The sequence below is a fragment of the Colobus angolensis genome, unplaced genomic scaffold, assembly GCF_000951035.1.
Source record: "Colobus angolensis palliatus isolate OR3802 unplaced genomic scaffold, Cang.pa_1.0 Scaffold148, whole genome shotgun sequence".
Classification (NCBI taxonomy): Eukaryota; Metazoa; Chordata; class Mammalia; order Primates; family Cercopithecidae; genus Colobus; species Colobus angolensis.
The window spans coordinates 5,044,815-5,071,429 of NW_012114577.1; the positions used below are offsets into that span (position 1 = coordinate 5,044,815).

A 26,615-nucleotide genomic window follows, 5' to 3' on the forward strand; every position below is an offset into this window, starting at 1 on the left:
TTTTCATGGAAACGTCGCTGAGGGGAAATGACCCTATGGCTTTTCCAGACATCAGTGACTTGCAGTAGCATGAGTAGAACTGAAACTGTACCCCCAGGACACTCGAAATGAAGGTTAAGGCTGTCTAGTGCAGGAGTGTCCAGTCTTTTGGTTTCCCCGCGCCACATTGGAAGAAGAATTGTTTCAGGCCACACATAAAATACGCTAACACTAACGATAACTAATGAACTAAAAAAAAAAAAAAAAAAAACTGCAAAAAATCTCATAATGTTTTAAGAAAGTTTACGAATTTGTGTTGGGCCTCATTCAAAGCTTTCCTGGGCTGCATGTTGGACAAGCTTAGTCTAGTGGATGAATCGATATTTGGAGAGATTGAAAGAGTTAAATAGATTTGGGATCTTTGGTCCCTGAGCATACACTAGGCATAAAACAGGAGGGGCTCAGAAGGCCATGGAGTTCATTCATCTGCCCCAGGGCCATGGTCTGGCCCCCCTGCCACTCCGTACCCCAGCCTTCCCAGTCCAAAAGATGGCTCTTGACTCACTGGCTTATGCATAAATGCCCATCTTCCAGCTCAGTTCTCATAGCCTAAGGCTTTGTGGTCCTTTGCTTCCTGTTTACGAGTGGAGATACTGTTAGGAAGATGGAACAGATGAAGTGTTACTGTTTTTGTCTGTCTTACGAGTTTTTAGAGCTTTCCTTGAGAAGCCTGTTAAAAACAAACTCATGCATGTATTACACCTATAACAGTCCCTTGGTTTTTAAAAATTACCTCAATAATCCACATTTACTAGACCTTGTCAAATAATTCAGAGGAATGTAAAATACAAGTGAGTCTCTCTCTTCCCACCTTCAGCCTCACCTCTGACCCCCATAACCAGTGTGGACACTTCGATGTGTATCTCCCTGTGTTTTTTCTAAATATATAGAAACTTAGATATAGGATTGGTTGGTTGTTTGGAAAAGCTTGAGGGTGTTGTTTTTTAAAAATACAATTGCATTAAACATAGTGTTCTGCTACTTTGTTTCTTTCTCATATAGTAGCATATTCTAGATACTATTCCAAACATACATTTTTGTTGAGGGGAAAGAATATGAAAGCACTTGAGGAAGAGTAGTGCTACTTCTGGGGAGGAGGAGGGGGAGAAAAGGCGGAAAGCACTGCCCATCTCGTGGGGACTGCTGATGACCGCCCTTCTGAAGGTGGGATGTGGCCAGAATACACTTTTCCTCCCTCTCCAGGGGTTCTGGATTAACCACTGTAAGGGAGGCTGTACACGTTTTCAGTTTCCACTTTAATTCGTTATGTTCTATCACGAAGTAGCAGATCTGTAGCCTATCCTGTTGCTGTAAACATCCAGTCATCACAGGGCAGTTTGTTTTGCACTTCTGTTAATTAGGCAATTTTAAGAATGAAAGGGCGTTTCTTCCTAATACCAACATTTTCAAGTTTGGTAATAGGGATTTGGGGCAGAAATAATCTTAAATATTAAAAGTAAAATATTGGCCAGGTGCAGTGGCTTATGCCTGTAATCCCAGCACTTTGGGAAGCTGAGGCAGGTGGATCACGAGGTCAGGCAATCGAGACCACCCTGGCTAACACAATGAAACCCCGTCTCTACTAAAAAAATAGAAAAAAATTATCCAGGTGTGGTGGCGGGCACCTGTAGTCCCAGCTACTCGGGAGGCTGAGGCAGGAGAATGGTGTGAACCTGGGAGGCGGAGCTTGCAATGAGCCAAGATTGTGCCCCTGCACTCCAGCCTGGGCAACAGAATGAGACTGTGTCTCAAAAAAAATAAATAAATAAATACAAAATAAAATAAAATACAGTATTTTTCTTGCTTTTGCCTCTCTGAATTATTCTGTGTAGAATTTCGGGTTTGGGGTTCCATTCTGCAAGTACAAGGTGGGATTGGGGCCGAGGAGTGTTGACGTCTCCCATGAACAGGGGAGCAGCTGCTAGTCAGCGATGTCCTGTGTCTTCTGCCTGGTTCCTGGTTCCTTAGGGGCCCTGGCTGCTATCCCAGCTCATTTGGAGGAGGGAACTCAATCTGACCTTGATGACAGCAGTGTGATTTCCTGGGCCTGGTTACCTCCCTTAAGTCACACAGGCTGCTAATGAGCATCAGGTCATGCACGGGCTCAGTCCCTTGTTAACGGAGCTGAGGACAAGGTCTTTCTCATTTTTGCCACAGACTTCTGCAGAGCCTGGGCTAGGTTTCCCATCTTAGGGTAGGGAAAAAGTCATTCATGTTTTACAAGGGAAATTTGAAGTTCAGTATTTGTAGGTAAGCACCTTGAAATGTTTCTCTGGAAAGCACTGTAGAAATACATTATCTCTAATGGCTCTGAACAAGAGTTGTATAGGAACTGTCAGTGCTGATGGATATATTTTCTTTCTGACCCTTCTTTTTAGAACCCACACAGCGGTTAAAATAGCTCCAAGATACAGTGCGCCTGTAATCCACGTCCTGGATGCGTCCAAGAGTGTCGTGGTGGTAAGTGGGTGACCTTACATTTTGTTCCAGATGTGTTGGAAAGAGTGCATTACAAGTAAGGGTATAACTTAAGATCTATTCATTTTTATTCAGTTCTACTAAATAAAGGTCAAAGAGCAGCCTGAGGCTTATGGTGTGCCTCTGCAGTGACTGCCTTGCTGGAAGGAGGTCCAGGGTGACCATGTCCTGTACTTTCAAAGACAGTTACAGAACTGAGCAGCAGACAGGTAGACGGCCCGGTACCAAGACACCTTTGACCTGGACACCAGCCAGCCAAAGATTTCACCCACTCACAAACATGAATAGATACTTACTTGACTATCTAAAAGGAATGTTGGATTTTTAAATGACGTTTTTCCAGATAGGAAAACAAACTTGAAAGTATCCTTGTTGACCCTACCCAAAGATAGAAAAACATCTTCTAGATATTTAAAACCCAGAACAGTGGTTTCTGCTTCTCAGTGAACATCATAAACAATTAGCCCACGTCCTGCTTTTCTTCTTCGGTGAAGCCTAATATTCTATCTTGTTACAGATTTCATTGTTTTCACTGAATAATGGGCTATAACCGCTGGGAGGCACCCAAGAGACCTTGTGGTCCAGTGGTTTCCAAATCGATTTCAGCCACAGAATATTTGTCTGTTAAGTGATATCTTACCTGGAAATTCAATGTGGCAGAATTTCCAAGTACATCACATCCCGCTCTTAGTGTTCATCAAAAGAGCACAGTTTGAGAACCACAAATCTAGTCTAGCCTTCACATTTTACAGGCGAGGAAGGTTACTGAGGTGGCCTGGTGATCTGCGAGACTTCCAGTGATGCCACGCGACCTGGACCAGGGTGACCACATTTCCTGAGCTATCTTCCAAGGAAATTATTTCAGATCTGTGAATTTATTTACATGAAAGTTATATAATAATCACTAACATTATTGAAAACGTGTAGTGTGCCAGGTACTGAGCTAAGTGCTTTACATGAATTTTGTTTAATCCTCAGGCTAACCTCACGAGGTGGATATTTTTATTGTCCCCATTTTAGAGATCAGGAGACAGAAGAATAAAGAGATTAGGAACTCTACTGAGACTACACATCTGCCAAGTGGCAGGTGTGGGATTTGAATGCAGGTTATCTTTCTCTATGTTAAATTAAACTTGTTTCCCATTAATACTTAACAATTCGCCTTTATTAAAAAGGATAAAAGTAACTCAGTCTGGGATCATAAAATTGCAATTTTTTATTTGCCATTGATGTAGACAAATATGCAAATAAGCTATATTTCTACAACTCCATTTTAAAACAATGTTTGTTTCTTATTCTTGGATTGTGCTCCATAGGAGCTTATGTCAGGTCCATGGGCCTCTTTTTAATACTTGTCATCATTTTCAAACACTGATGCATAGCTTTGAATAGTTTCCATTCAGAGGCAAGACTTTTGGATCCATTTAGTTGCACAGTGCTAACTTTTCCTCTACAGGCAGGGGAAAGAATCAGCCCTTTGATTCCATGTTTGGAGGATAAGCTCCTTCACCATTTTTTTTTTTTTTTTTTTTTGTGAGATGGAGTGTTGCTCTGTTGCTCAGGCTGGAGTGGAGTGGCACGATCTTGGCTCACTGCAACCTACGCCTCCCAGAGTCAAGCAATTCTTCTGTCTCAGCCTCGCGAGTTGCTGGGATTACAGGTGTGCGCCACCACTCCTGGCTAATTTTTTTATATTTTTAGTAGAGACGGGGTTTCACCATGTTAACCAGGCTGGTCTTGAACTCCTGACCTCAAGTGATCCACCTGCCTTGGCCTCCCAAAGTGCTGGGATTACAGGCATGAGCCACTGCACCCGCCCTCCTTCACCATCTTGAAGAGCTAGAGCAGTGGGGGCCTTGCTGAAAGCCAGGCAGGGAATGAGGAGTGGGTGTTTGTGCTCTTTACAGTTTGGTCCAGCCATGCAGCCAGCAGTGGTTAGCTCCTCCCATGTACAAAGAAACGACCACGTTTTGAAATTACTCAAACGTAAGTCAGATGACAAATCATGTGGGTAACTGCTAGTGACACTTCAGGAGCCAGTGGTATAATTTGTTTCAGTTGGTTGTGGGCTCATTGATCTACTGAAATGAACATGGAACAGGATCACATTTAAGCAGCTGTCTCATGTATTTGGAAGATTCCAAAAAGATGTAGCAAATACTTAATGGTTGGAGATTTAGACCTGAGGATTGCCCCTTGCTTTCTTTTTTCTTCTTTAATAAAAAATGAGGTGCAATATTTTATTCTTTTTAAATTATAAAATATGTTTTCAATTTATTTGCTCTTATCGTGTGGCTGTTGCCATGAAATACAATTTTTAAAAATGAAGGAAAATATAAACTGCAATATGTCCCAGTGGTTGGCATGAAAACACATGATGGATTTGATTTTTTGGTGGAAGGATCATGTAGGTTAGCCCACATATTGACCATGAACTTGTTTCCATCAAGTAAGTCAGACCAGGCCGGAAGGGGCCTGCCACTGTGGCTCTGGGAGCAGTGGGCTCCATGGGGCTGTGCAAGGTGCCAGCAAACTGCAGTGGTATGTTCTGTCTACCCAGTAGCACCAGCATTAGGGGGTCGTAGATTTCTCTGGATGTCAGGGACATCTGGTTTTGCTCTCTCAGAGTGTATAATCTAGCAAAATGCAAGAGGGTTTTAAAAACATTGGTTACATATACTTCAGGGAGTTCAGAGTAGGCGTTCCCTTCTTGTTTCATTGGGCTGTGCTGGGTTTCCTAAATGAGGACTCCATTGAGGTGAGTTTAATGTAAGGCTGGGAAGTACCTTGTGGTGTGAACACTATTTGGGAACCTATTTTTGGCCTGCCACAATGGCCTTTTCTGATTGTATTCCTGAATGAGGTGATTTTGTTCTATAGTAACTCATAGGTGATTGAATTGTTATTAGAGATACTTAGAAAACCCACGTAAAGTTACAGACTTTTAAAGCTGATAGGCACTTTAGCCATCATTCAGTCTAACTTCCTTAAGTTCAGATGAAGATTTCTTGCCTTTTTGTGTATTAGATAATCATGCTGGAGAATGCAGGGATGGGGTAGTGCTATGTTTATTTTTCAACTGATGTGATCAGTAGTTGCCATTTCTTCTTTCTATGTAATTTTATTTTGTGCTTTGATGGTAGCTATTCTTCTATCAGCTTGATAATCATAGTAACAAATGATATTTAGCCAATCCTGGTTTTAAAATTTAATGAGTAAACTCACATTTTCTCAGATTATTGGTTTCCTTTCCAATTTTAGCAGAAAGTCACAGTGGACTATGAAGATTAGCCTCATTCCTTCAGCAAACATTTAGTGAGAATGCACCTTCAGGCGCTGGGCTAGGCACCAAGGGCATAAAGGTAGTGAATGTGTGATTGCAGCTCTCATAGGGCTTTCTCGTAAGGGAAGTGGATATATAAATTGATACTAAAAGGCTTTGGAAAGTGCAGTAGTAGATGAATAGAATATTTTTGAAACATTGGGTTGGGGGTTACTTAACCCAGAGGGTTCCCAAGACCACTTTCAGGTTAAAAGTTTCACTAGAAGGACACAACCCAGAAACACTGCTATGACCATGGTTTATTATTGTGAAAGGATATAGGTAAAATCAGGAAAGGCAAAAGGCACATAGGATGGAATGCAGGAGAGACCAGGTACAGACTTGCAGGAGTCGTCTCCCCATAGAGTAATCCAGATGGTGCTTATTGCTTCCACTAATGATGTGTGACAACATGTAAGGAGCCTTGCCAACCCAGAAGCTTACGTGAACCTTCATGTCCTGCGTTTTTGTTGGGGTTTAGTCACATAGGCCCAGAATGCCCATGTGTGTAGCCTTAATTGCTCAGTCTTCAATCCCTGCAGAGGTCAAACATAAGCATGAGCTACGGTTCCCCACCATAAATCAGACTGTTAGCATAAATGATCTGACGTGGCCCAGGGTGCCAGGCACGCAGTGACTCTCTTATCAGACAGGCTATCCCAAGGGTTTAGAGTTTGTCTCCCAGAAACCAGTCAAGGGCCAGTCCTTTCTTTGGCTTGTGCAGGGTTTGAACATCCCAAGGCCACTGAGTTTACCCTTTCCTGCATACCAGGCAGGAGTTAGCACAGTTAGTGAAGGGAGAAGAAATGAAGTTAAGGAAGCCTTCCTGAAGGAGGTGTTATCAGAGTTGGCCATTACTGCACCAGTTTTATCATCTTTTGCTCATCTATGGTTATCTTACATTTTCAGTGTTCTCAGCTGTTAGATGAAAATCTAAAGGATGAATACTTTGAGGAAATCATGGAAGAATATGAAGATATTAGACAGGACCATTATGAGTCTCTCAAGGTAAGTAGTAGAAACAGATCTTCGCTTGTGTTTAATGTGACTAGTTTTTATGATCCTAGTTTTTAATGTGACTTCTTAAAATGGTTTTGAGGAGAATAAAAGGCTTGGCATCATTTTAGAGAATTTCTGTCTTCTAGTTCAAATCAGAGGTCTTCAGTGTCTGAGTTCCCAAATAATTTTTGGTTATATTAAAATGAATTTTATTTATTCAGCCAAACATTTATTGGGTACCCAGTAGGTGTTAGGGGCTGCTGTGCTAGATACCAGAGCTTTGGTAATGAATAAAACATGAGTTCGTACTCAGCAGGGAAACAGGCGCTGAAACAGTTTACTGAAATGACTCCCACAGATCCCCATTCTTGAGGAGCTAATGGAAGAAAATGGAGATATGAGGCAGGACTAGTATAAGCCTCTTTGCCTGACTGCCCAACACTGACTGTACAGAATGTTTCAAGAACTGTCCCTCTCTTGATAAGCTTCAGGGAATCCATGGAGAACAGGCATAATTATGCTTTAGAAGTCACTGAAATATTTATTTCTGGTTATTTGCCTTATGGGCTTTGGTGGGAGCATTTTGGGAGTTGCTAGGCAAGTGAAATGAGATCAACAGCGTGAAGAAAACATGCTGTTTTGCTTCTGAGGTGCTGGCTAGGCCAAGATGCTGTGGTTGGCTTTTTTCTCTCCTTAGGTTTGCCCACAGTGGACAGTTTCTTTAATTCTACCTTCTGGTCCTCAGGGTGGGCCATAGAAGCCAGTTAACAGCTGGCCTCAGGTGTTCTAAAAGTACAGGTAGGACACCTCCCGAGTACCTCAGGTTCAGGCCGCAGAGCCAGGCTCATATTTACATATCAATAGTTAATGGATGCTTATTGAATCTTTACTCTCTGTTATTCTGGTGCCAATGTGAAACCAACTGGATAGAAAAGGAAGAGCTTTTTAGGGTAAGGATTCTCATGAACAAGAGCTTTTGCCTTTTTTGCAAAGCTTACATACTGGCCTTCTTGGACATGTTTTCATAGTAGCTGTAGAAAAGCTAACAGTCTCTAACTAATTTTTCTTTGTTTTTTAACAGGAGAGGAGATACTTACCCTTAAGTCAAGCCAGAAAAAGTGGTTTCCAAATGGATTGGCTGTCTGAACCTCACCCAGGTCTGTTTGGCTGTGGACTAGAGAAAGACTGGGTGTGGTAACTGACAATGTGCTGAGGAGATATATGCATTTACTTGGCTACAAAATCAAACCAGCAGCTAACAACTCTCAACTGTATCTAGTGCTGATGAGTGACTGAAGAACGGAAAGAAAGAGAATAGGTGCCATTTATGGAGCAGGTGTTGTGTACCAGACACCATCCTGAGATGGACTCATAGCAGCAGCTCTCTGAGTCCTTCAGACAACTCCGTAATGGACATGGGAATTATCCACGTTTTAATTTGAAGAAACTGAGATTTGGGTGGAAACTTGAAAGGTTACTAGGAATCTGTCTCTTACTAGGGTCTGTCTTTTCTTTTTTCTTTTTTTCTTTTTTTTTTTTTTTTTGAGACGGAGTCTCGCTCTGTCGCCCAGGCTGGAGTGCAGTGGCCAGATCTCAGCTCACTGCAAGTTCTGCCTCTCAGGTTTACGCCATTCTCCTGCCTCAGCCTCCCGAGTAGCTGGGACTACAGGCGCCCGCCACCTCGCCTGGCTAGTTTTTTTGTATTTTTTAGTAGAGACGGGGTTTCACCGTGTTCGCCAGGATGGTCTCGATCTCCTGACCTAGTGATCCGCCCGTCTCGGCCTCCCAAAGTGCTGGGATTACAGGCTTGAGCCACCGCGCCTGGCTGTGGTCTGTGTTCTAAAGCCATGCTCTTTCCTCTATGCTGTGCTTGAGTTGGTCTCTGTCTCTTTGAAGGAAGTTCTGTGGAAACCTGCCTGGTGGTACTGTCACCTGAGGTGGCCTGGGTCTTTCACAGGCGCAAGAGCAGATGTGAAGTGTCTAAAATGGGAAACGCCTTTGCATTCACACATCTTTAAAACACTGCAGCAAAGCAGGATCCTCGATTTCTTGCTTTGTCTCTTGTCCTCTCTCTGGATGTTTCCCTCTCTTTTTATTTCTTTTATTTGGTTTCTTCCTTTTTTCAATTTCTAGCCACCTTTCTTGCCTCATATAGGTGTTCACAAGGGAATAAAACATGTAAGATGTTTTGACAGGCGCAGAGAGGCGTGAGACACAAATGCAAAACCAAGACAGAGTGAGCAGGGGTTATATTAATTGAATCCATATTTCCAAGGTAATGCCTCAAATCAGCTTTCATTGCTCACGACATCTGTGTTCTACACATGCTTGGCAGAGTTGAGCGGATTAAATTGGAAATGTAGGTGTGCTTGGTTCTAATTTCATCCCTGCTGAGTTCAGCGTGGTTTGGTGGAAAGAATGCCATACTGGGAGTCGGGAGGCCGGGGTTCTCATCCCAATGTGGCTCCTGACTCTGACTCACGGAATGACCTTGAGCAGCTTGCTTTCACGTTTGACAGTTTCTACCGTGTGAAAAGAGTTACTTTTTGGAAATGTTGTGAGGGTAAAGTACTCTGTGAAAACCTTTGAAAAACTATAAATTGCTATATATAGTTCAGGCTCCGATTGTTTGCTCTGTATCTTTCCCTGTGAAATTGGAATAATAACACAAGGGCAAGTCTGTTTGGATCAAGTCAAATATCCAAAACATATTTTGCTGGAAATACGCTCCCAAGGCCATAGCACCTGGCAGCAGTTGGGATGCTTTTTTAGTGGCCGCTGTAACCTCTGGCATGGGGCTACTGCAGGGCCCGTCCTGCTGCCCGAGGGCCATGGGGCCTTGAGGCCTGGACCTCTGAAATATATCTGAGGACAGCCAGTCTTAGGGTAGTTGCAGGAAGTTGATAGGAGATAAAAGAGGGTCTTCTTTTAAGGCCCTGATGGTAAAACCGCAAACATTTCTTAAACTCTGGAAGACAAGCTTGGTCAAGAGAGAGTCCATCAGTGGCTCTGCAGCAGCACATTCGCTCTGCCTTCCCATGTGAGAGGACACTTGAATCAAGGGTCTATCCGTAGATTCCTTTTAGTTTCTCTACTAAGGGGACCATAAAGACTTTGTTGCCAACAAACCAACATAATAGGATATTTCCAAAGAAGGGATTGTCCTGTGTAGTAGAAGGATGATGAGGAACAAATGGGAAAAGGCTACTGTGAACAAGTATGAAAAGGTAGAGATTTCCAGGCAGAATTAAGAAGTCAAATGAGAGAAAAATAGAAGCTTCTGTGTTCTCCCAGAGCCCCTGAGATTGGTAGAGTAGGAAGTTCTCCGATCCATGGTTACAAATCAGAAAGTAGAGAGACAGGAAGGCTCAGATAATGGCAATGGGGCCAACACCTTAGATTCCAGCCTGATCCTGCCATGTCAGACCGGAGTCCGAGGCAGACCACACTATGGGCTGGAGGGCAGGTAGCAGTGCTGCCCTACCTGCCCCAGAAAGCCCAGCAGCACCATCTGTCTCTGAAGTCTTCACCATTATTTAAATTATGGTATATTTTAGACTCACCAGGAGGTATGAAGAACAATATATTGACATCCATGTTTACCTACTAGCCAGCTTAAGACATAACCTACCATCTGATTTTTTAAAAATGAAACAATACAGAGTGAACAGAGGTTATATTAATTGAATCCAGATTTCCAAGGTAATAAGTGAGCTTTTCCTTGTTCATACATCTGTGCTACACACGTGCTCGGCAGAGTGGACGATTATGTATTGAAGAATATGTATTGGAAGTCCCACATGTGTCCCTTCCTCCCCTGCAGAAAGCACAGCAGTCCTGAATTTGGGACTTCATTTGCCTATATTTTGACCGGGCATCTGTATCAGGCAATCTAGATAATTGTTTCCGGTTTTGAAACGTTACATAAGTGGCTTACTCTCCATGTCTTCCTGGAGTGTTCTTCACGTTCACCTTGTCTTCATTTGTATAAGTGAGGATTAACCCGTCTTGTCTTTCCTTCTTGGGCGGGGGGTGGGGATGGAAGGACTGAGGGAACAGTTTCCAAGGGTGGTGTAGTCAGCTGCATGTGAAGAATAGTTTTATTTAAGACTCAGTGCAGAATTACTCCTTCTCCACGATAATTTAAAGTTCCCCTCTTTGTAAAACAACTCCTACGGGTGACAGGAGGGAGGCAGAGCGTGGGAGTTGGCAGAGCAGTGAGGAGCTGGCAGGGAGGCCTCCATCAGGCAGGGTGCCAGCATCAGCATTGACAACCATACTTCTCTCCTGTAGTGAAGCCCACGTTTATTGGGACCCAGGTCTTTGAAGACTATGACCTGCAGAAGCTGGTGGACTACATTGACTGGAAGCCTTTCTTTGATGTCTGGCAGCTCCGGGGCAAGTACCCAAATCGAGGCTTTCCCAAGATATTTAACGACAAAACAGTAGGTTAGTGCAGTATATCCTTCCTTTCTGCCTCTGATATTCAAGATGTAGGATTGTGACTTTGAAGACCGGAATCGGTGAGGAGCAGCAGATTTGGATTGTGCAGATTACAGTTGCTTTCATATTGCTCACCTGCCCAACTTTTTAATGTTTTCAAACTGCTAGATTGGTCCTTATTATATCAGCTAAATTTGGTATCTACTTTATTCTTTTAATACATGTCTATTGACGTCAGTTACTTGTTGGGCACTAGGGATAAATGGAAGACAACAAAATCCCTGCCGTCTAGCACCCGACTAGCTGGCACAGCCAATAGTAATGGGCCCTGCCTGGGCTCCTATGGACACAAGAGGAGACAGAGCTCAGACTGGGTAGTCAGGGCAGACTTCCTGGACGAGGTGGTGTTTGAACTGTTTTTGAGGAGTCAGTGGGAGTTGCCATGGCTGGAACTGTGGATGTGATACGGTGTTGAAGAAAAGGACATTCCAGGTAGAGGAGACAGTGTGAGAAGTCATAGGCACATGTGCCTGTTTGGGGAATTGCAAGGAGCCCATTGTGCTTGGAGCATTGGGGAGGGAATGGGAATTTGGGGTGTAAACTAGAGAAGTAGGTGAGGTGATAAATTACTACCCCTCACTTCTCACTTCTAGCCTCACCCCAAAATCCACCAACAGAGACACAGAATCCAAATGCAAAGCCATTGAAAGGATCAGGTAGTAGCCAGATCAGAGCAACAGGGAGGGGTAGGCTCACAGAAGCATGGGATTAGGGCTGAGAGGAGCCTAGAAACCAAATTATTGCCAGGTTTCCCATGGGGGGTGGGCCTGGGTGTACGTGTTAGGATGCTGAGACTCAGGAGCTCTCAGGTAGCCAGGAACGTGATGGTGGGCAAGGGGCTTCTCAGTGTGCTGCCCCTGAATCATCACAGGTGAGCTGTCCAGGGACCGTAGGGCAGGCTTCTCACTATGGGCAGGATGACCCAGTCTCACAGACACAGAAACCGAGAGGGTGTCCTGGGAGCCTCGCTCGTACTGCCGGTCCGGGAGCAGGCCAGCCAGGTGGAGCACTGAAGGCACGTGTGAGGGTTTGGGCCATACTTCACCCCTTACCACTGACGTTCCCTGTTCATATACAATTCCACTGACTTCACAGTGACCTCTAGGGGACATGGCCTGTGCCTTGTATGCACCGTGCCTTGTATTCTGTGGTGTCTGAGCCTGAATGCATACAGTAACAATTTACTGAGCCTGAGTGCATATGGTAAGGATGTAGCTGTCCTTTTTTAACTCTTCATGGCACTGTTTAAGCCCCCAAATATAAGAATCCCTTCAGATGTTGTTATGTTCAAAATATCAATTGTTATGAATTATATTGTGGTTGGGATTAAAAGCACCACAGAATGTGAGGCACGGGTCATGTCTCCCAGAGGTCACTGAGAAGTCAGTGGAGTTGTACATGCATGAGGAACGTCAGTGAGTGAGGAATTGGCCTGCTTTTTCTCGTCCCCTCTGACAGAATGCTTTGGGGAGCCACAGCTTTGGCTCTCTGCTTTTTGTCCAATGGAAAACTTAAGTGGCTTGAACTGGGAGAAGCAGACTGTGGGAGCTGCACTTAGCGGGAACCACAAAACCCTGGCTGTTCCACTTTAAGCTGGGTCAATGGCAAATACCAGAAGGCATTTGAGGAAAATGGAGAAGCCTGAAGAGGGAAGGTGTCTGAGGAGGGGTAATGGCTTTTAAAAGAAGCATTGTTTGATGGTTATTTTCGGCATCTTTAAGTGAATTCTAATTATGTTTTTCTAATAGGTGAAGAGGCCAAAAAGGTCTACGATGATGCCCAAAATATGCTGAACACACTGATTAATCAAAAGAAACTCCAAGCCCGGGGTGTGGTTGGGTTCTGGCCAGCACAGAGTATCCAAGACGACATTCACCTGTACACAGAGAGTGCCGTGCCCCAGGCTGCAGAGCCCATAGCCACCTTCTATGGGTTAAGGCAACAGGTATGGGTGGTGTACTGACAGCCAGCACGCTGCTTTCACTTGTGAGTTTAAGCACTAAACAAAATAGCTTTGCATAAATGAGAGTCTGCTTTACCTGCTCCCAGATGACCAGTCATATGCCCAAGCCCAAGCCATCTGTAAGGATGGAGGAGCGAAGGCACCACCATGGGTGTCAGAGGCAGGGCCACTCAGCAGGAGTGAGGCATTTCATGTCGTGTTCCATGGATAGACGAGGACCATTGCTGCTGTCTCAGGTGGTCACACGTCAGGATCTCAGTCTTCTTAGCTTCTGAAGAAAGAGAACACTCATTTGTTCTTTGACTGTGCTGACTTCTTTTCTTTTGAGTGGTGAGAACAGACTCTTCCAGCAACTTCTCTCTCATCCCCGCCACCTTTGAAAAGGCAGATATCATATGCATGTCCCTTTAGCTGCTGTAAAAAAGAGTGTCTTAATCAAGAATTGGAGCCAGAATTCACCAGTCATTAACAAATTTAATAATTTGCAGTAAATTATTCTTTCTGTTTTACTGCCATTTTCAGTCATTCAGAAATAACAGTGTTGGCTGGACACAGTGGCTCACACCTGTAATCCCAGCACTTTGAGAGGCTGAGGTGGGAGGATTGCTTGAGCCCAGAAGTGTGAGACCAGCCCGGGCAAGACGGCAAGACCCTGCCTCTACAAAACAAATTTAAAAATGAGCCGTGCATTGGGGAGTGCATGCCTGTATTCCTTCAGCCAGCTACTCGGGAGGATGAGGTGGGAGGATCACTTGAGCCCAGTGATCATGCCACTGTACTCCAACCTGGGCAACAGAGCAAGACCCTGTCTCTAAAAAACAAGCAAACAAAAAAGATAGTGGCGCATTTTAATCCCAACCACAATATAATTCATAATCATCGATATTTTGACCATAACAAGAGCTGAAAGGATTCTTAAATTTGGGGCCTTAAACAGTACCATGAAGAGATAAACAAGGACAGCTACGTCCTTACCATATGTACTCAGGCTCAATAAATCCTTACTGTGTGCACCCAGGCTCAAACACCACAGAATACAAGGTATGGGGGTTCTAATGTTAAGTTCCAGCCCCTCCTTATGAGGGAATCTGTGGCTTTTCTTTTACAGACATAACTGTGTTCAGAAACCTCTGCTCCAGCCCAGTCTTTCATCTTTCAAGTCCTGTGTCCTCTGTGATCTCTTTTTACTTCCAGTACCATTCATGTCCAGGCAGTCTGTGACATATTAGGGCATTTAATAGAATGAATTCTCAGAGTTCACCTTTTTAATAGCCTTTGGAGAGGGGAACTGGGCCAGGCACATGCATTACCTACCCAGGTAGTGATTTCTCAGGAGGGGCTTTCCTCCAGTGCACTCTGGAACATTCTGGCAGCAGTGCCTTGTTACTCTGGGAGTCTGCTCTTCTGAGTAGGCTCTGATTGCTGTCTCTTCTAAGGTACCATGGGGCTCTGTGATCTGTCTCTCCTGTGGTGCAGGGAAGCGTTGGGTCCCCCTCTGGCCTTTGTTAGCAAAGAATAATTGATGGGCCAAGTGTACATGGAAAACGGCTTCCCCATGCACAGCTTTCCCTAAGCTCTGTGACATTCCTGTGTGCCATTACCAAACACCTCCTCGCCTGCACTTAACAATTTTCTGCCCTGTGTCAGTGAAGCTGCACTTGCTTCCACGGTGGGCAGTGAGCTGTGAAGTGTCTGGTTGGCCACTCATTAATTGCTCAGTCCTAAGCAGTACCATATATGCAGGAGCATGGGTTGTGGTACCAGCCCCCTGGCCCTCCCACTGTCTGTCCTTGGGCCAGTTGATGAAGCTTCCTGTGCCCCTGATTTCTGGTCTGTAAAATGGAGCTGATGGTATCACTTATGTCACAAGGTGGCTGAAGGGGTTAAATAGTAATTCATATAAAGTGTCAAGAACAGGCATAGAATAACCACTGAATGAGTATTAGTTATAAGCTGTTTACCTTCTCAGCAAATATTTATTGATTTTTTAAATATGTATAAGACCTTATTTGTTACCTTAGTTGCAGGGAAGAGTTGCTTATCAGCTGAGGGGTGAAAAATGGGGGAGGATAGGCCCCAGGGCTGTGGAGAGAATCCAGAAGCAAATCCTGCTGAATTCTTGGTTTGGTGCCCGGCCGGCCCTGGTGTCCTCAGCCAGCTCCTGAATGACCCCCGACTCCACCCCACATGTTAGCCAGCACGTGGCCTGGGCATTGCTGACCCCAGCAGTGTGTTGTTTGAACTGCTTCAGTTGATGCAGAGTAGAGGCGCTTCTATTTATTGGATCTCTTTCAAACATGTTGCTGGACTTAATTGAAAACACTTGGGGACAAACTTAAAAAAAAAACCAAAAACCGTGACGTCAGCACAGTGCCTGAAGGCATTCAGTAAATGTTTGGTCCGTGCGGGAATGAGCGAATGAGCTGCTGTCTTGACTGTTTATGTTACACATAAATGTCATGTCATACATTTTTTAAAATCTCATTTCATTTGTTTATCTTACAAATATTTATTGAATACTATGTGTCAGACACCATTCCAAGTACTGGGGATAGAACAGTGCACAATACAGGCTGCCATCTGTGTGTTGTGAAGCTTGTTCTCATTTGAAGCTGCCTGATTGCTCCTCATGGTATGCTGGTGCCACGTTCCTGCTAATGGCGTCCCTGCACACTGCTTGGTTTTAAGGCCGAGAAGGACTCTGCCAGCACAGAGCCGTACTACTGCCTTTCGGACTTCATTGCTCCTCTGCATTCTGGCATCCGTGACTACCTGGGCCTGTTTGCCGTTGCCTGCTTTGGGGTGGAAGAACTGAGCAAGGCCTATGAGGAGGACGGTGACGACTACAGCAGCATCATGGTCAAGGCGCTGGGGGACCGGCTGGCAGAGGTAAGGCAGGGGCATCGTGCCAAGGGGCTGAGGACAGAGGCCAGGTGGGGTAGGGAGCCTGGGGTGGGTGCCTGAAAACTGATCAGCCCTTAGAACCAGTGTCTTTTTTTTTTTTTTCTTGAGTTGGATGCCGCTGACTTTAACATTACACATATTTTAATATTATGTATCCCCAGATTGCTTGTGTACGTTATCTTTGGGGCAAAGAAAAACCTTGAATGGTGCCATAATTGGCTGTTGCTCTTAGAGCCTTTACTTCTGCCTTATCTCTGTTGTCTCTCTTTGCTTGTTGTGATGTGACATTTTCCTCAGTACCCCAAAAAATTAAAAACAAATTTTTATTTCAGAGCACCTCATTGTAATGCTGGTGTCGTCTATAGATTCTTCATCTTCCTATGCATGGAATGGGGGTAGCTTTGGCCCTGGGGAGAGCCTCTCCCTTCTCCTGCAGTGAACAGTGGAGGAACTAGCAGCTGTATGGTCCCAGCTGCTCTTTCTGGCCAGTGGAGCTTTGGATTGACCTTTAGGGAAATTGTTAAGTTTTAAGGTAGAAAATCCTCGGGTCATTAAGGGTGGTCCTTCAGAGCTCAGGTTGAGGCCAAAATTGAACTGCAGAGCAGCTAATGAAAGTACAAACCAATAGAGAATCCAGCCTGTTCCCTCTTGCCAAATTCCCGCTGGCTGTGGTCCAGATGAGGGAGGCTGTCCTCATGGCTGTGATTCCGCGGGTGGAGGCTGCACTGGTGCCGTGAGCCCCCACCACTGCCTAAGCACGCCTGGTGCCCTGGGTCCCAAGGCCTTTGCAGAAGAGCTCCATGAAAGGGTTCGCCGAGACCTGTGGGCCTACTGTGGCAGTGAGCAGCTGGACGTCGCAGACCTGCGCAGGCTGCGGTATGAGGGCATCCGCCCGGCTCCCGGCTACCCCAGCCAGCCCGACCACACCGAGAAGCTCACCATGTGGAGACTCGCGGACATCGAGCAGTCTACGGGTATGAGCCAGAAGGCCGCGGGTTCCTGTCGTCCTTCGTCAGTAGATAGAGTCTTATCAACATAATGGCACTGAGGGTTAAACATGTTTTTAAAATGGAAGGGCTTCTCATCACATTGTCCCTTATGCTGTTCTTTTTCACGTGTAGCTATTTATTCTGGCATTTTATTTCAGTATTACTGATTAGTATTCTTACATCATCAGTTTTAGAAATTTCAATTTAAATTATTTCCTCTTGGCCTACAATAGATGGGAGTTTAGCTTACATATACCATCCCGTGTCTCTCCTGCACCAGTTTCCTGTCACAGGCATGGTCATGTCTTTAATCCTTCCCTTAGAGACCGACCTTTGTCCCTCAGTAACCTCACATGCTTCACGCTCTTGTCCCATTGCTTATGGATAGTGTCCCTGGGCACTGGTCTTGCAGAGCGCCTGGCCTTCCCTTCAGCCCTCTCTTCTCTTTACTTTTACCCTGATACTAACATTTATACTCATCTGTAATCATAATTCTCTGTTATGTTTTGCCTGTGGATTGATTCTAATAGCTGAAAACGAGAAGCTGGCATGTGCCCTTCTGAGACAAAGGCCCAGACGCCGACACACAGCCTCAGCGTCCTGTGCCTAGAGCTGAATTGCTTGTGGTTCTGTGGCTGCACATTGTCACATTGATGTGCTGGTTCTGTCATTACTGCAGAGTTGATGTAGTTGAGATGGCCCAGGCTAAGCTTACAATTTTCAGCAGAATTAATAGAAAGCATGCCATCAAAGCTGATAAAGGCATCCAGATTTCAGTGAGAAACCATGAGCAGTGCTGCATCTGCTTCAGCAGGAACAACACTGACTCTAGGAGTCATGAGATCTGGGTTTGAGTCCTGTTTCTGCCATAAGCTAGCTGGGCAACCCTGGCAAAGCACTCATCCTTCATGTTGCTCTATTTCCTTGTCCATAAAACGAGTGGCTTCGAATAGATATCCTTGAGGGTCTGTTTGAGCTCTCAGATCCCAAGGAAAACTGTCTCTTCTTTCTCACAATGTTGTGGGCTCCTTGTTCACTGGCGCTGTCAGTCATCCCTGGTACCAGTGGCCGCACAGAGCCCGTGGAGAGCTCTTCAGCTGGTGTTCTCATCTCCAAGGGTAGAGTTCCTGCCTGAGAAGGTCTAGGCTTAGGAGCAAATCAGGGTGCCTGTAACTGATCTGGGATGGCCGGAGGTAGGAGTATAGAGTCGTTCCTAGGCCTGTGCCTCTGGGTTAGAGGAGATCTGCATGTCCCGAATTTGTTTCTTCACCTGGCAGGAATTTGCTAGACTTATCGCAGCTTTCATGCTGTGTCATGTGTTTACCTAGAAGGCATGAGTTCACTTTGGTTCACTTGTTCCACAAGAGTTCATTGAGTGCCTGCCAGCTGCAGGCACTGTGCTAGACACTAAGTCAGTAATTGCATTGTCCCCGTGTTGCTCTCTCTAGGCATTAGGTTAACAGAATCATTAGCAATGGCACCTGCTTCAGCAGTCTCAGGCCTCTACTTCTCCAATTTGAAGTCCAAATATTTTGCTGTGGGGAAGATTTCCAAGGATCAGGTAAGCTAGCTGTTTCATTATATGTGGCTTCCCTAGTTCAAATGAAATTCTAGAACCTCTTTCATTTTAAATGTGAATGAGAATAAAGTGAGGGGAAAGGATGAAGAAATTTACTCCAGTTAATGTCTTAATTTGATTTCAGCAGAATACCTCAATTGTAGCCTTCATTTCTACATGCAAACCACACACACACACACACACACACACACACACACACACAGCTACTAAGCATCAGATGTTTACTACATGTTGTTTTTCTGCCCAGAGAATAAGGCAACTTGGCAGATAAATGTCTATCTACATTTAACTCTGTAGATTGCTATTAAGACAAGAAATGGAAGGTACTTAATGTTTTTTGGCAAATCTTGTGGAAACTTCTATTCCAAAAGTCTTATCACGTTGGTTTAATAAAATGCTTCTCATCTTTTGCAGGTTGAGGATTATGCATTGAGGAAGAACATGTCTGTGGCTGAGGTTGAGAAATGGCTTGGACCCATCTTGGGATATGATACAGACTAACTTTTTTTTTTTTTTTTTGGCCTTTTTTGTTCTTGATGAACCTCAAGGAAACACAACCTGGAGTGCCTTAAAAATAACAACAACAAAAATCCTGTGTACATCTGACTGACACTTCCCTGCTTCTGGTTTTCGAAGACTCTTTAGTGGAACCTTGTAGAGGAGCAGGGTCTTCCTACAGTGCCTGGAAAACAGGTGCTGTGTTTTCAGGACCTTGCGTGAAGAGCAGTGAACAGGGCTCCTGTAGTTTCCCTGGTCCCTCTGAGATGGGGACAGACTGAAGACAGGTCTTCTGCATTTCAAAGCAAGTCAACTTGCTTTTTTCTATTTTTAGAGTGGAATCTAGGAGGCCACTTAGTCCTCTTTTTTTCCTCTTAGAAGAAAAGCCTGAAACTGAGTTGAATGGAGAAGTGTGACCCTGTGACAAAACGATACTGTGAGAAATGGGGCATTTTAATCTAAGTGGTTATAACAGTGGATTCTGACGGGGAAGGTGTAGCTCTGTTCTCTTCGGAAGACCTATTTTCTAAAGGCTGGATGAAATGGTTGCAGAACTGCCTTTGGCAAAAGGCATGCTCTCACTGCTTGCTTGTCAGAAACATTGAAGCCGTTTGCCCCAGTGTGGTCAAGCAGCCATGCTCTCTGGGCATTTTCATCCTCCCATAATTTCATATTTCCGTGCCCCTGAGGAAACAAAAAGGAAATGAGGAGAGAAAGTTATTGTTAAGGATTGTTAACATCTTCTAATTGTTTTCAGGATTGAGCAGGTTCTCAGCTGGGCTCTGATATCCTGTGCATAGTTGGACAGGTGGGCAGCATAACATCACTCATTTCTTACCATCTTACTCCCCTCCAATTCTCAATGTATTCAATAATGAAGAATGATGCCACCACTCAAGCAACAAGCCTCAAACTCACCCATGTCATCTTTTTCTTGGATGATTGCAGTTATCTCAAAAATTTGCATGCAAAATATACACTCATCCTACTTGAAGATGGTGGTGGAAATATTCAGGAGAAGGTAGCGTTGGAGTCCTGATTTGAGATTTGAAGGATGAAGACAAAGAAGCAAGGGAGGAACAAATGAAAAACTGTCTTTGTTCATGAATAGGAATATTAAAGATTGTAAAAGTATCAGATCTCCCCAAATTGATCTATGGATTTAATACCATTTCCATTGGAAATTCCAGCAGAGATTTTATTGAATGAAACAAGCAGGTGTTTAAATTTATATGGATTAGCAAAGGACTTAAAATTACCAAATGCTTCTAAATATGAAGGAAAGATTGAGGAGACACACCCTATGTGATACCAGTTTTATTGTCAAGACAGTGTCATGTGGTGCAGAGGTAGGCATTATGAGCAGGGGAACAAAATAAGGGCCTAGAAACTTGCCTAGGCATATGTTGACCTTTGCAAAATGACCTGGTGACATGGCAGGTCAGTGGGGATAGGAAGGATCACTCCCTAAGTAGTCCCAGAACAATGGCTATTCATGTGGGAAAAAAAGAAATTTTAATTTATCTCACCTTACCCAATGATAAGTTCCAAATATGTTAAGGGCTTTAATACAGAAAGCAAAAATTGTCAGTGTTTGGATGAAAAAAGCCTTAGGGCAGGAAAGAATCTCTTGAGACATAAAGTAGTAATCACAAATGACAAGGTGGTTAAGTGAATTCTGTTAAAACTAAAGACTTACATTAAGCAAACACTTGAAGTGAGAAGATGAGCCACAACTTGAGAAGACATTTATAATACAAATAACTGACACGGAATTCATAATCACAAATATAGAGAATTCCTGTTTAAAAAAAAATAGAAAAATAGAGAAGACTACACAAGAGGAAATAAATAGGGCTTTTAAATAAATACATGTTCTGTAGCATTGGTGGTCAGGGAAATACGAATTAGGACCACAATGAGATTCCATTTTATATCCGTAAGATTTGCAAAAGTTGGATCTGACAATACCAGGTGTTAGATCTGTAGGGACTTGTACAACATTGTGGATGTGTAAACAGGCACCACTGCTTTAAAAAACAATTTTCCCTCACAGACTTGCAGACCTTATGATCTTGCTTCCAACTCCCACCTGTACGTCCAGCAAACTCTTGTATGTGGCCCCAGGAGGAATGGGTAAGAATGTTCATATAACGTATTTATAATAGTTCATAACTGGAGAAAGTGAAATGTATGTCTGTCTGCAGGAAAATAGGTGAATAATTAGATATATATATATTCGTCCTACAGGATATTATTCAGTAGTGGAAATGAGTGAACTACAGCTATAGCTAACAATAAGAATGAATCTCAGAAAATATTGAGGAAAAGTAGCAAGTTCAAAGAGACCACATGTGGTGTACTATTTTTATTGAGCTCAAAAATAAGCAAAACCAAAGAATATGTAGTTTAAGCATACATATACAATAAAACTATGCTATTAAAAAAGAAGGTAACAATAATAAACCAACATTGAGCGTGGTAATTACCCACAGAAGGAGGAAGTGGAAGGGACAGGAGCACATAGGTAGATGTCAAGTTATGCGGCTGTTCTGGTTCCTCCTGGTAGACTTATGAGTGTTTACTATATACTATTAATATATTATGCTTTATAACTAACAGATAAGAGTTTTGTACATATTAAATATGTTCTTAATATTAAATATAAAAAATAAAGGCAAAGTGGAATGATAAGCTAAAATTTGGTATGGTGGTTTTGTAGTTAATGTTTGTACATGTCAAATACAGTTTTGTTTGTTTTTTTTTTTTTTGAGACAGAGTCTCACTGTGTCGCCCAGGCTGGAGTGCAGTGGCCGAATCTCAGCTCACGGCAAGCTCCGCCTCCCGGGTCCACACCACTCTCTGGCCTCAGCCTCCCAAGTAGCTGGGACTACAGGTGCCTGCCACCACGCCCGGCTAGCTTTTTGTATTTTTTTTTTAGTAGAGATGGGGTTTCACTGTGTTAGCCAGGTTGGTCTTGATCTCCTGACCTCGTGATCCGCCCGTCTCGGCCTCCCAAAGTGCTGGGATTACAGGCTTGAGCCACTGCGCCCGGCTGTCAAATACAGTTTTTAAGGAAAGGAAGAGCATCTTAGGGTAAACAGCAGCTGGAAAGGTGAGGGGCGGGAGAGTGCTGCATCCATGTGGCTGCCAGCAGTGCCCAGATATCAGGCTTTGGGGAATGAGTGGATGGCAGGACCATTTGCTAAGACAGGCGCCAGGGGATGGGAAAAAGGATGAGTTTTGGAAAGATTTAATGGGACTACACTGAATATGGGCAGTTGGATACTAGACTTTGGAATTTATAAAGAATATCTGGAGTGAGAATTGAGAGACATCATCGTGGAGATGAAGGTCAGGCTGCAGTGCGGTGGGATCACCTTTGGAGCATATGAGGAAAAAAGAATCTGGAGGAGGAGGAGGGGAGCCAACAGGGGAGCAGCTGTGGGTTGGAGGAAGCCAGGAGGGAGAGTGCAATGCCAAGAAAGCAAGGAAGAGCGTTTCAAAGCATGTCTGCAGAACCCAGTGCTGCGAAGAGCTCTGGGAATGGGATTGCTGAGGGCCCTTCTCACGGTGAGTCCTTCAAGAGTAACGTCCGGATCGTGGGGACTGTTGGCAGACTCAGCTGGCTTTGCTAAGTTGAAGACAATGGGAGGTGTGGAAGATTTTTTGGCTCAGTTAAATAAGATTGGAGGAAAAGGTAGGATTGAGAGTGTTTCAGACAGAAAAGGGATTATATGCTGAGGGTAAAGCACAAGTACAGAGGGTTGCAGATAGCGCAGAAATCTTTAAAAACAATTATTTTAACCCAACTTCCAGGGAGACTGAATTTCTTCTGCCAGTCAATAACACCATCAACCTGGGAGTTGCCCCTGACCCCTCCAGTCTTAGCTGCAGCTGTAACAGAATACCACAAACTGGGTGGCTTATAAAGAACAGACATTTATTTCTTACAGTTCGGGAGGCTGGAAGTCCAAGATCATGGTGCCATCATGGCCGGGTTCTGGTGAGGGCCCTCTTCTGGGATGCAGCGGCCAGCTTCTCATGTTCTCACAGTGGGTGGAGGGTAAGCTTGCTCTCTGGCCTTCTCTTATAAGGGCACTAATCCCATTCATGAGGGCTCCACCTTCATGACCTAATTACCTCCCAAAGATGCCATCTCCAAATACCATCATCCTGGGGATTCCATTTCAACATGATTTGGGGGATACGTCAGACCATAACACTTCTCTTTTTCTCAACCTTCACATCTAGTTGGTTCTCAAGCCCTGGTGGTTTTACACACTAGATAGGTCTTAAGTTCATCTCTACGCCTGCCCTGATTTAGGTTCTCATCATTTCTCCTCTGAATTCATCTGCAACACAGGCTGCCGAGTTGGTTCCCACCTCCTAGGGCTGGAAGAGTGGGCTCTCTGATTCTTTACCCCCCCCCCCCCGCCTCAATCCTCCTGCTGCCTGAATAACCATGTCCCCGTCACCTAGGGTATATCCCAGCCCCTTAGAGGCATGCAAAGCCTTAGAGGCATGCAAAGTCTGACCCTGCCTTATGCCTTGGAAGCCCTAGACCCCTGCTGTACCCTGAAGGAGGTATCTGCTCACATTGGCCCCTCTGTCTGGAATAAACCCACCCCAGTTCCACCCAATTGAGGAAAGCTTCCCAACCCCTCCCTGCCACCACCCCAAAGCTAGGTGACCCCTCTTCTTGCCTGTGTAACACCACCATGCACATATACAGTCCTTGCTGAGACATAACCCAGTTCCCTGTTAGACTTAACGTTTCCTAAAGGCAGATTTGGAACCTTACTCTTCTTTATATGGTGTCTAGAATAGTGCTTGCTTTATGATAGGTGCCCAGTGAATGTCTTGAATGAGTTGAGCAGATCCTCTAGGGACAGGAGTTGGATGGAGAGCAGACTGTAAAGCCTCATGAGGGCAGGGGCCCTGCCCCTTCCTGAGCTCAGAATACCCAGAGCCTAATTCAGTGCCTGCCATGAAGTTGTTCACTCCATCAAGCCTTGTTAAATGAGTTGGGGGCGGGTGCACTAGGATGGTTTTTCTTTCAGAAAGAAACCGCACTATCAAAGCCCTAGCACCTTCTCTGTACCCACCTCAGGATTTTGTATTAGATGGGGCCCAAGTGATATTTTCTTTACCATCCCATGAAGACAGCATATTGGCAGCCCTGCAAAAACAAAACAAACCCCTCAATTTGTGACATACTTGCTATAAATTAACTACGTGTATTGTCAAATTGTAGAACTGAAAGTATATTCTGATTTGGTGTGTGCGTGTTTCTATTTAAGGAAATATACGCTAGTATATGCATTAAAACATCAAGAAGAGCTGGGCAGAGTGTCACATGCCTGTAAACCCAGCTACTCAGGAGGCTGAGGTGGGAGCATCGATTGAGGCCAGGAGTTTGAGGCTGCAGTGAGCTATGATTGCATCGCTGCACTCCAGCCTATGCTGAGACCTCATCTCTTAAAAAGTCCAAGAGGATACACAGAAATTTTTAAGTGGTTACCTACACGGAAGGGGATTAGGGGATCAGAGGTGACGGAACTCATGGTTTGGCTATTTCTCATTCTTTCTGCACTGTTTCAAATTTTTACAAGTGTGTGTTATTGTACTTTTAAAAAGATTAGCTTGGCAACAAGTCTAGCCTGAAATGGGTGCTATTTTGACTAGTCTGAGTGAAAAGTGAGGATTTAAATGAAGTAACCCCTAAACTCAGCCCGTCCCATTTTTTTTTAACACTTGGAATATCTAATTCCATTTACACTGCATTCTTCAAATGTAATTTTCAAAGATGGCTTTTGCCTCATCCCTTGCTTTTAAGTATTATTATAGCCTTTTGGAGACACAAAACAAGCAGTCCCTAAACTCTCGCCTAGGAAAGTATCTTGGAATAAATGGTTTTTGAGAACCTTGAGAGTGTATACTCTATGAAATGGAAGAAACAAGAACTAGACAGAATCATAAATGCTGTTGGTCATAGACAATCTCTGCCATCCATAAGGTAAATATAATACATATGGCAACCTGCTGAGTGTGAACTTGGCAGCAGGTGAGGAAGGAACTTTGAACTCTCACAATCTTGTTTCTTCATTTCCCAGAGAGAAACTCGGCAAAGAGAAAAGGGACATTTACTTCCAGATTATCTGAAAGAATTTCAATGCTTACCTTTAATCACGTGATGTCTTAGTAGTAGAAAAGAAGGGGTATTTATTTTGTTCATATTTTCAATAAAAATACATAAAATCGAGTTGGTATATGGTGTATATATAATTAATTTTTAATTAATTTCATTAATTAAAAATATTTTAACCTGATGTGATAGATTGTTGATTTTTAAAATTTTTACAAATTCTGTTGAGATGAGTTTATCAAGAAAGTTTGAAGGATTCCAGGGGAAAACATTTTAGTGTTAAGTGCTTGGTTATTTTTAAGATAATGCAGCTCTTTTCAGAAAAGGTAGCAATTCGCTCCAAAAGATATTTCAGTGGCTCATATAAAGCCTTCTAGTCACCATCAGATATTTCCTTACATTGCTATGAGCAAGTACTAACATCCAGCTTAAAACCATTGGGAATGCTGAAGTACAGCAAATAGAGGTGGTAGCTTGGTCCCAGGAGAGCCAGAACTGCTTCCTGTCTGCAGGATCCCATTTCTCTCCAGTGGGCCTTCAAATTAAATCTTGACGCCAGGCGCGGTGGCTCACGCCTGTAATCCCAACACTTTGGGAGGCCGAGGCAGGTGGATTACCTGAAGTCAGGAGTTCAAGACCAGCCTGACCAACATGGAGAAATTCCGTCTCTACTAAAAATACAAAATTAGCCGGGCGTGGCGGTGCATGCCTGTAGTCCCAGCTACTCGGAAGGCTGAGGCAGAAGGTTGCGGTGAGCCAAGACTGTGCCATTGCACTTCAGCCTGGGCAGCAACGGCGAAACTCTGTCTCGAATAAATAAATAAATCTTGAATAAAGTTAGGGATCAAATATCAATCAGTGGATATATTACCCCCCAACCAAAATAAATTGGTGAGTGACAAGGAAGTGGACACATCCATGAATGTTTTTTAGTCCTGTTTGGCATAGAAATGAGTTTGTTTTCTTTTGCAGTTAGAAACATTGTCAGTCAGCTGAAAATAATTTAGAAACCTAGTTATGCTTTGTAAAGTTATGCTTCAAATGTGCATTATTACCCAACAGATCAGATAAAGATCAAGAGAAAGACCCTGTGAAACTTCTCCATTTGTTAAAATTGACCATCAACTGGGAAAAACAGAAAAAAACAAACCTTTTCCTAAAAGTTAGAGACAGGGAGGCATGGTACCCATTCT

At 44.0% G+C, this 26,615-nt stretch overlaps 1 protein-coding gene across 4 annotated transcripts in view; it reads left to right on the plus strand.

The window, feature by feature from the left end:
- The window catches only part of MTR (5-methyltetrahydrofolate-homocysteine methyltransferase), a 103,634-nt gene extending 84,005 nt beyond the window's left edge, over positions 1 to 19,629 (plus strand). For all 4 annotated transcript variants that reach the window (XM_011935747.1, XM_011935746.1, XM_011935749.1 and 1 more), the window contains 9 exons: positions 2,418 to 2,499; positions 6,749 to 6,847; positions 7,920 to 7,995; positions 11,132 to 11,287; positions 13,090 to 13,286; positions 15,993 to 16,193; positions 16,990 to 17,182; positions 18,646 to 18,758; positions 19,191 to 19,629. In XM_011935747.1, the coding sequence (XP_011791137.1) occupies positions 2,418 to 2,499; positions 6,749 to 6,847; positions 7,920 to 7,995; positions 11,132 to 11,287; positions 13,090 to 13,286; positions 15,993 to 16,193; positions 16,990 to 17,182; positions 18,646 to 18,758; positions 19,191 to 19,277 (1,204 nt within the window). In that variant the 3' untranslated portion in view covers positions 19,278 to 19,629. The remainder of the gene's footprint in view (positions 1 to 2,417; positions 2,500 to 6,748; positions 6,848 to 7,919; positions 7,996 to 11,131; positions 11,288 to 13,089; positions 13,287 to 15,992; positions 16,194 to 16,989; positions 17,183 to 18,645; positions 18,759 to 19,190) is intronic.
- Positions 19,630 to 26,615: the final 6,986 nt, after the last annotated feature.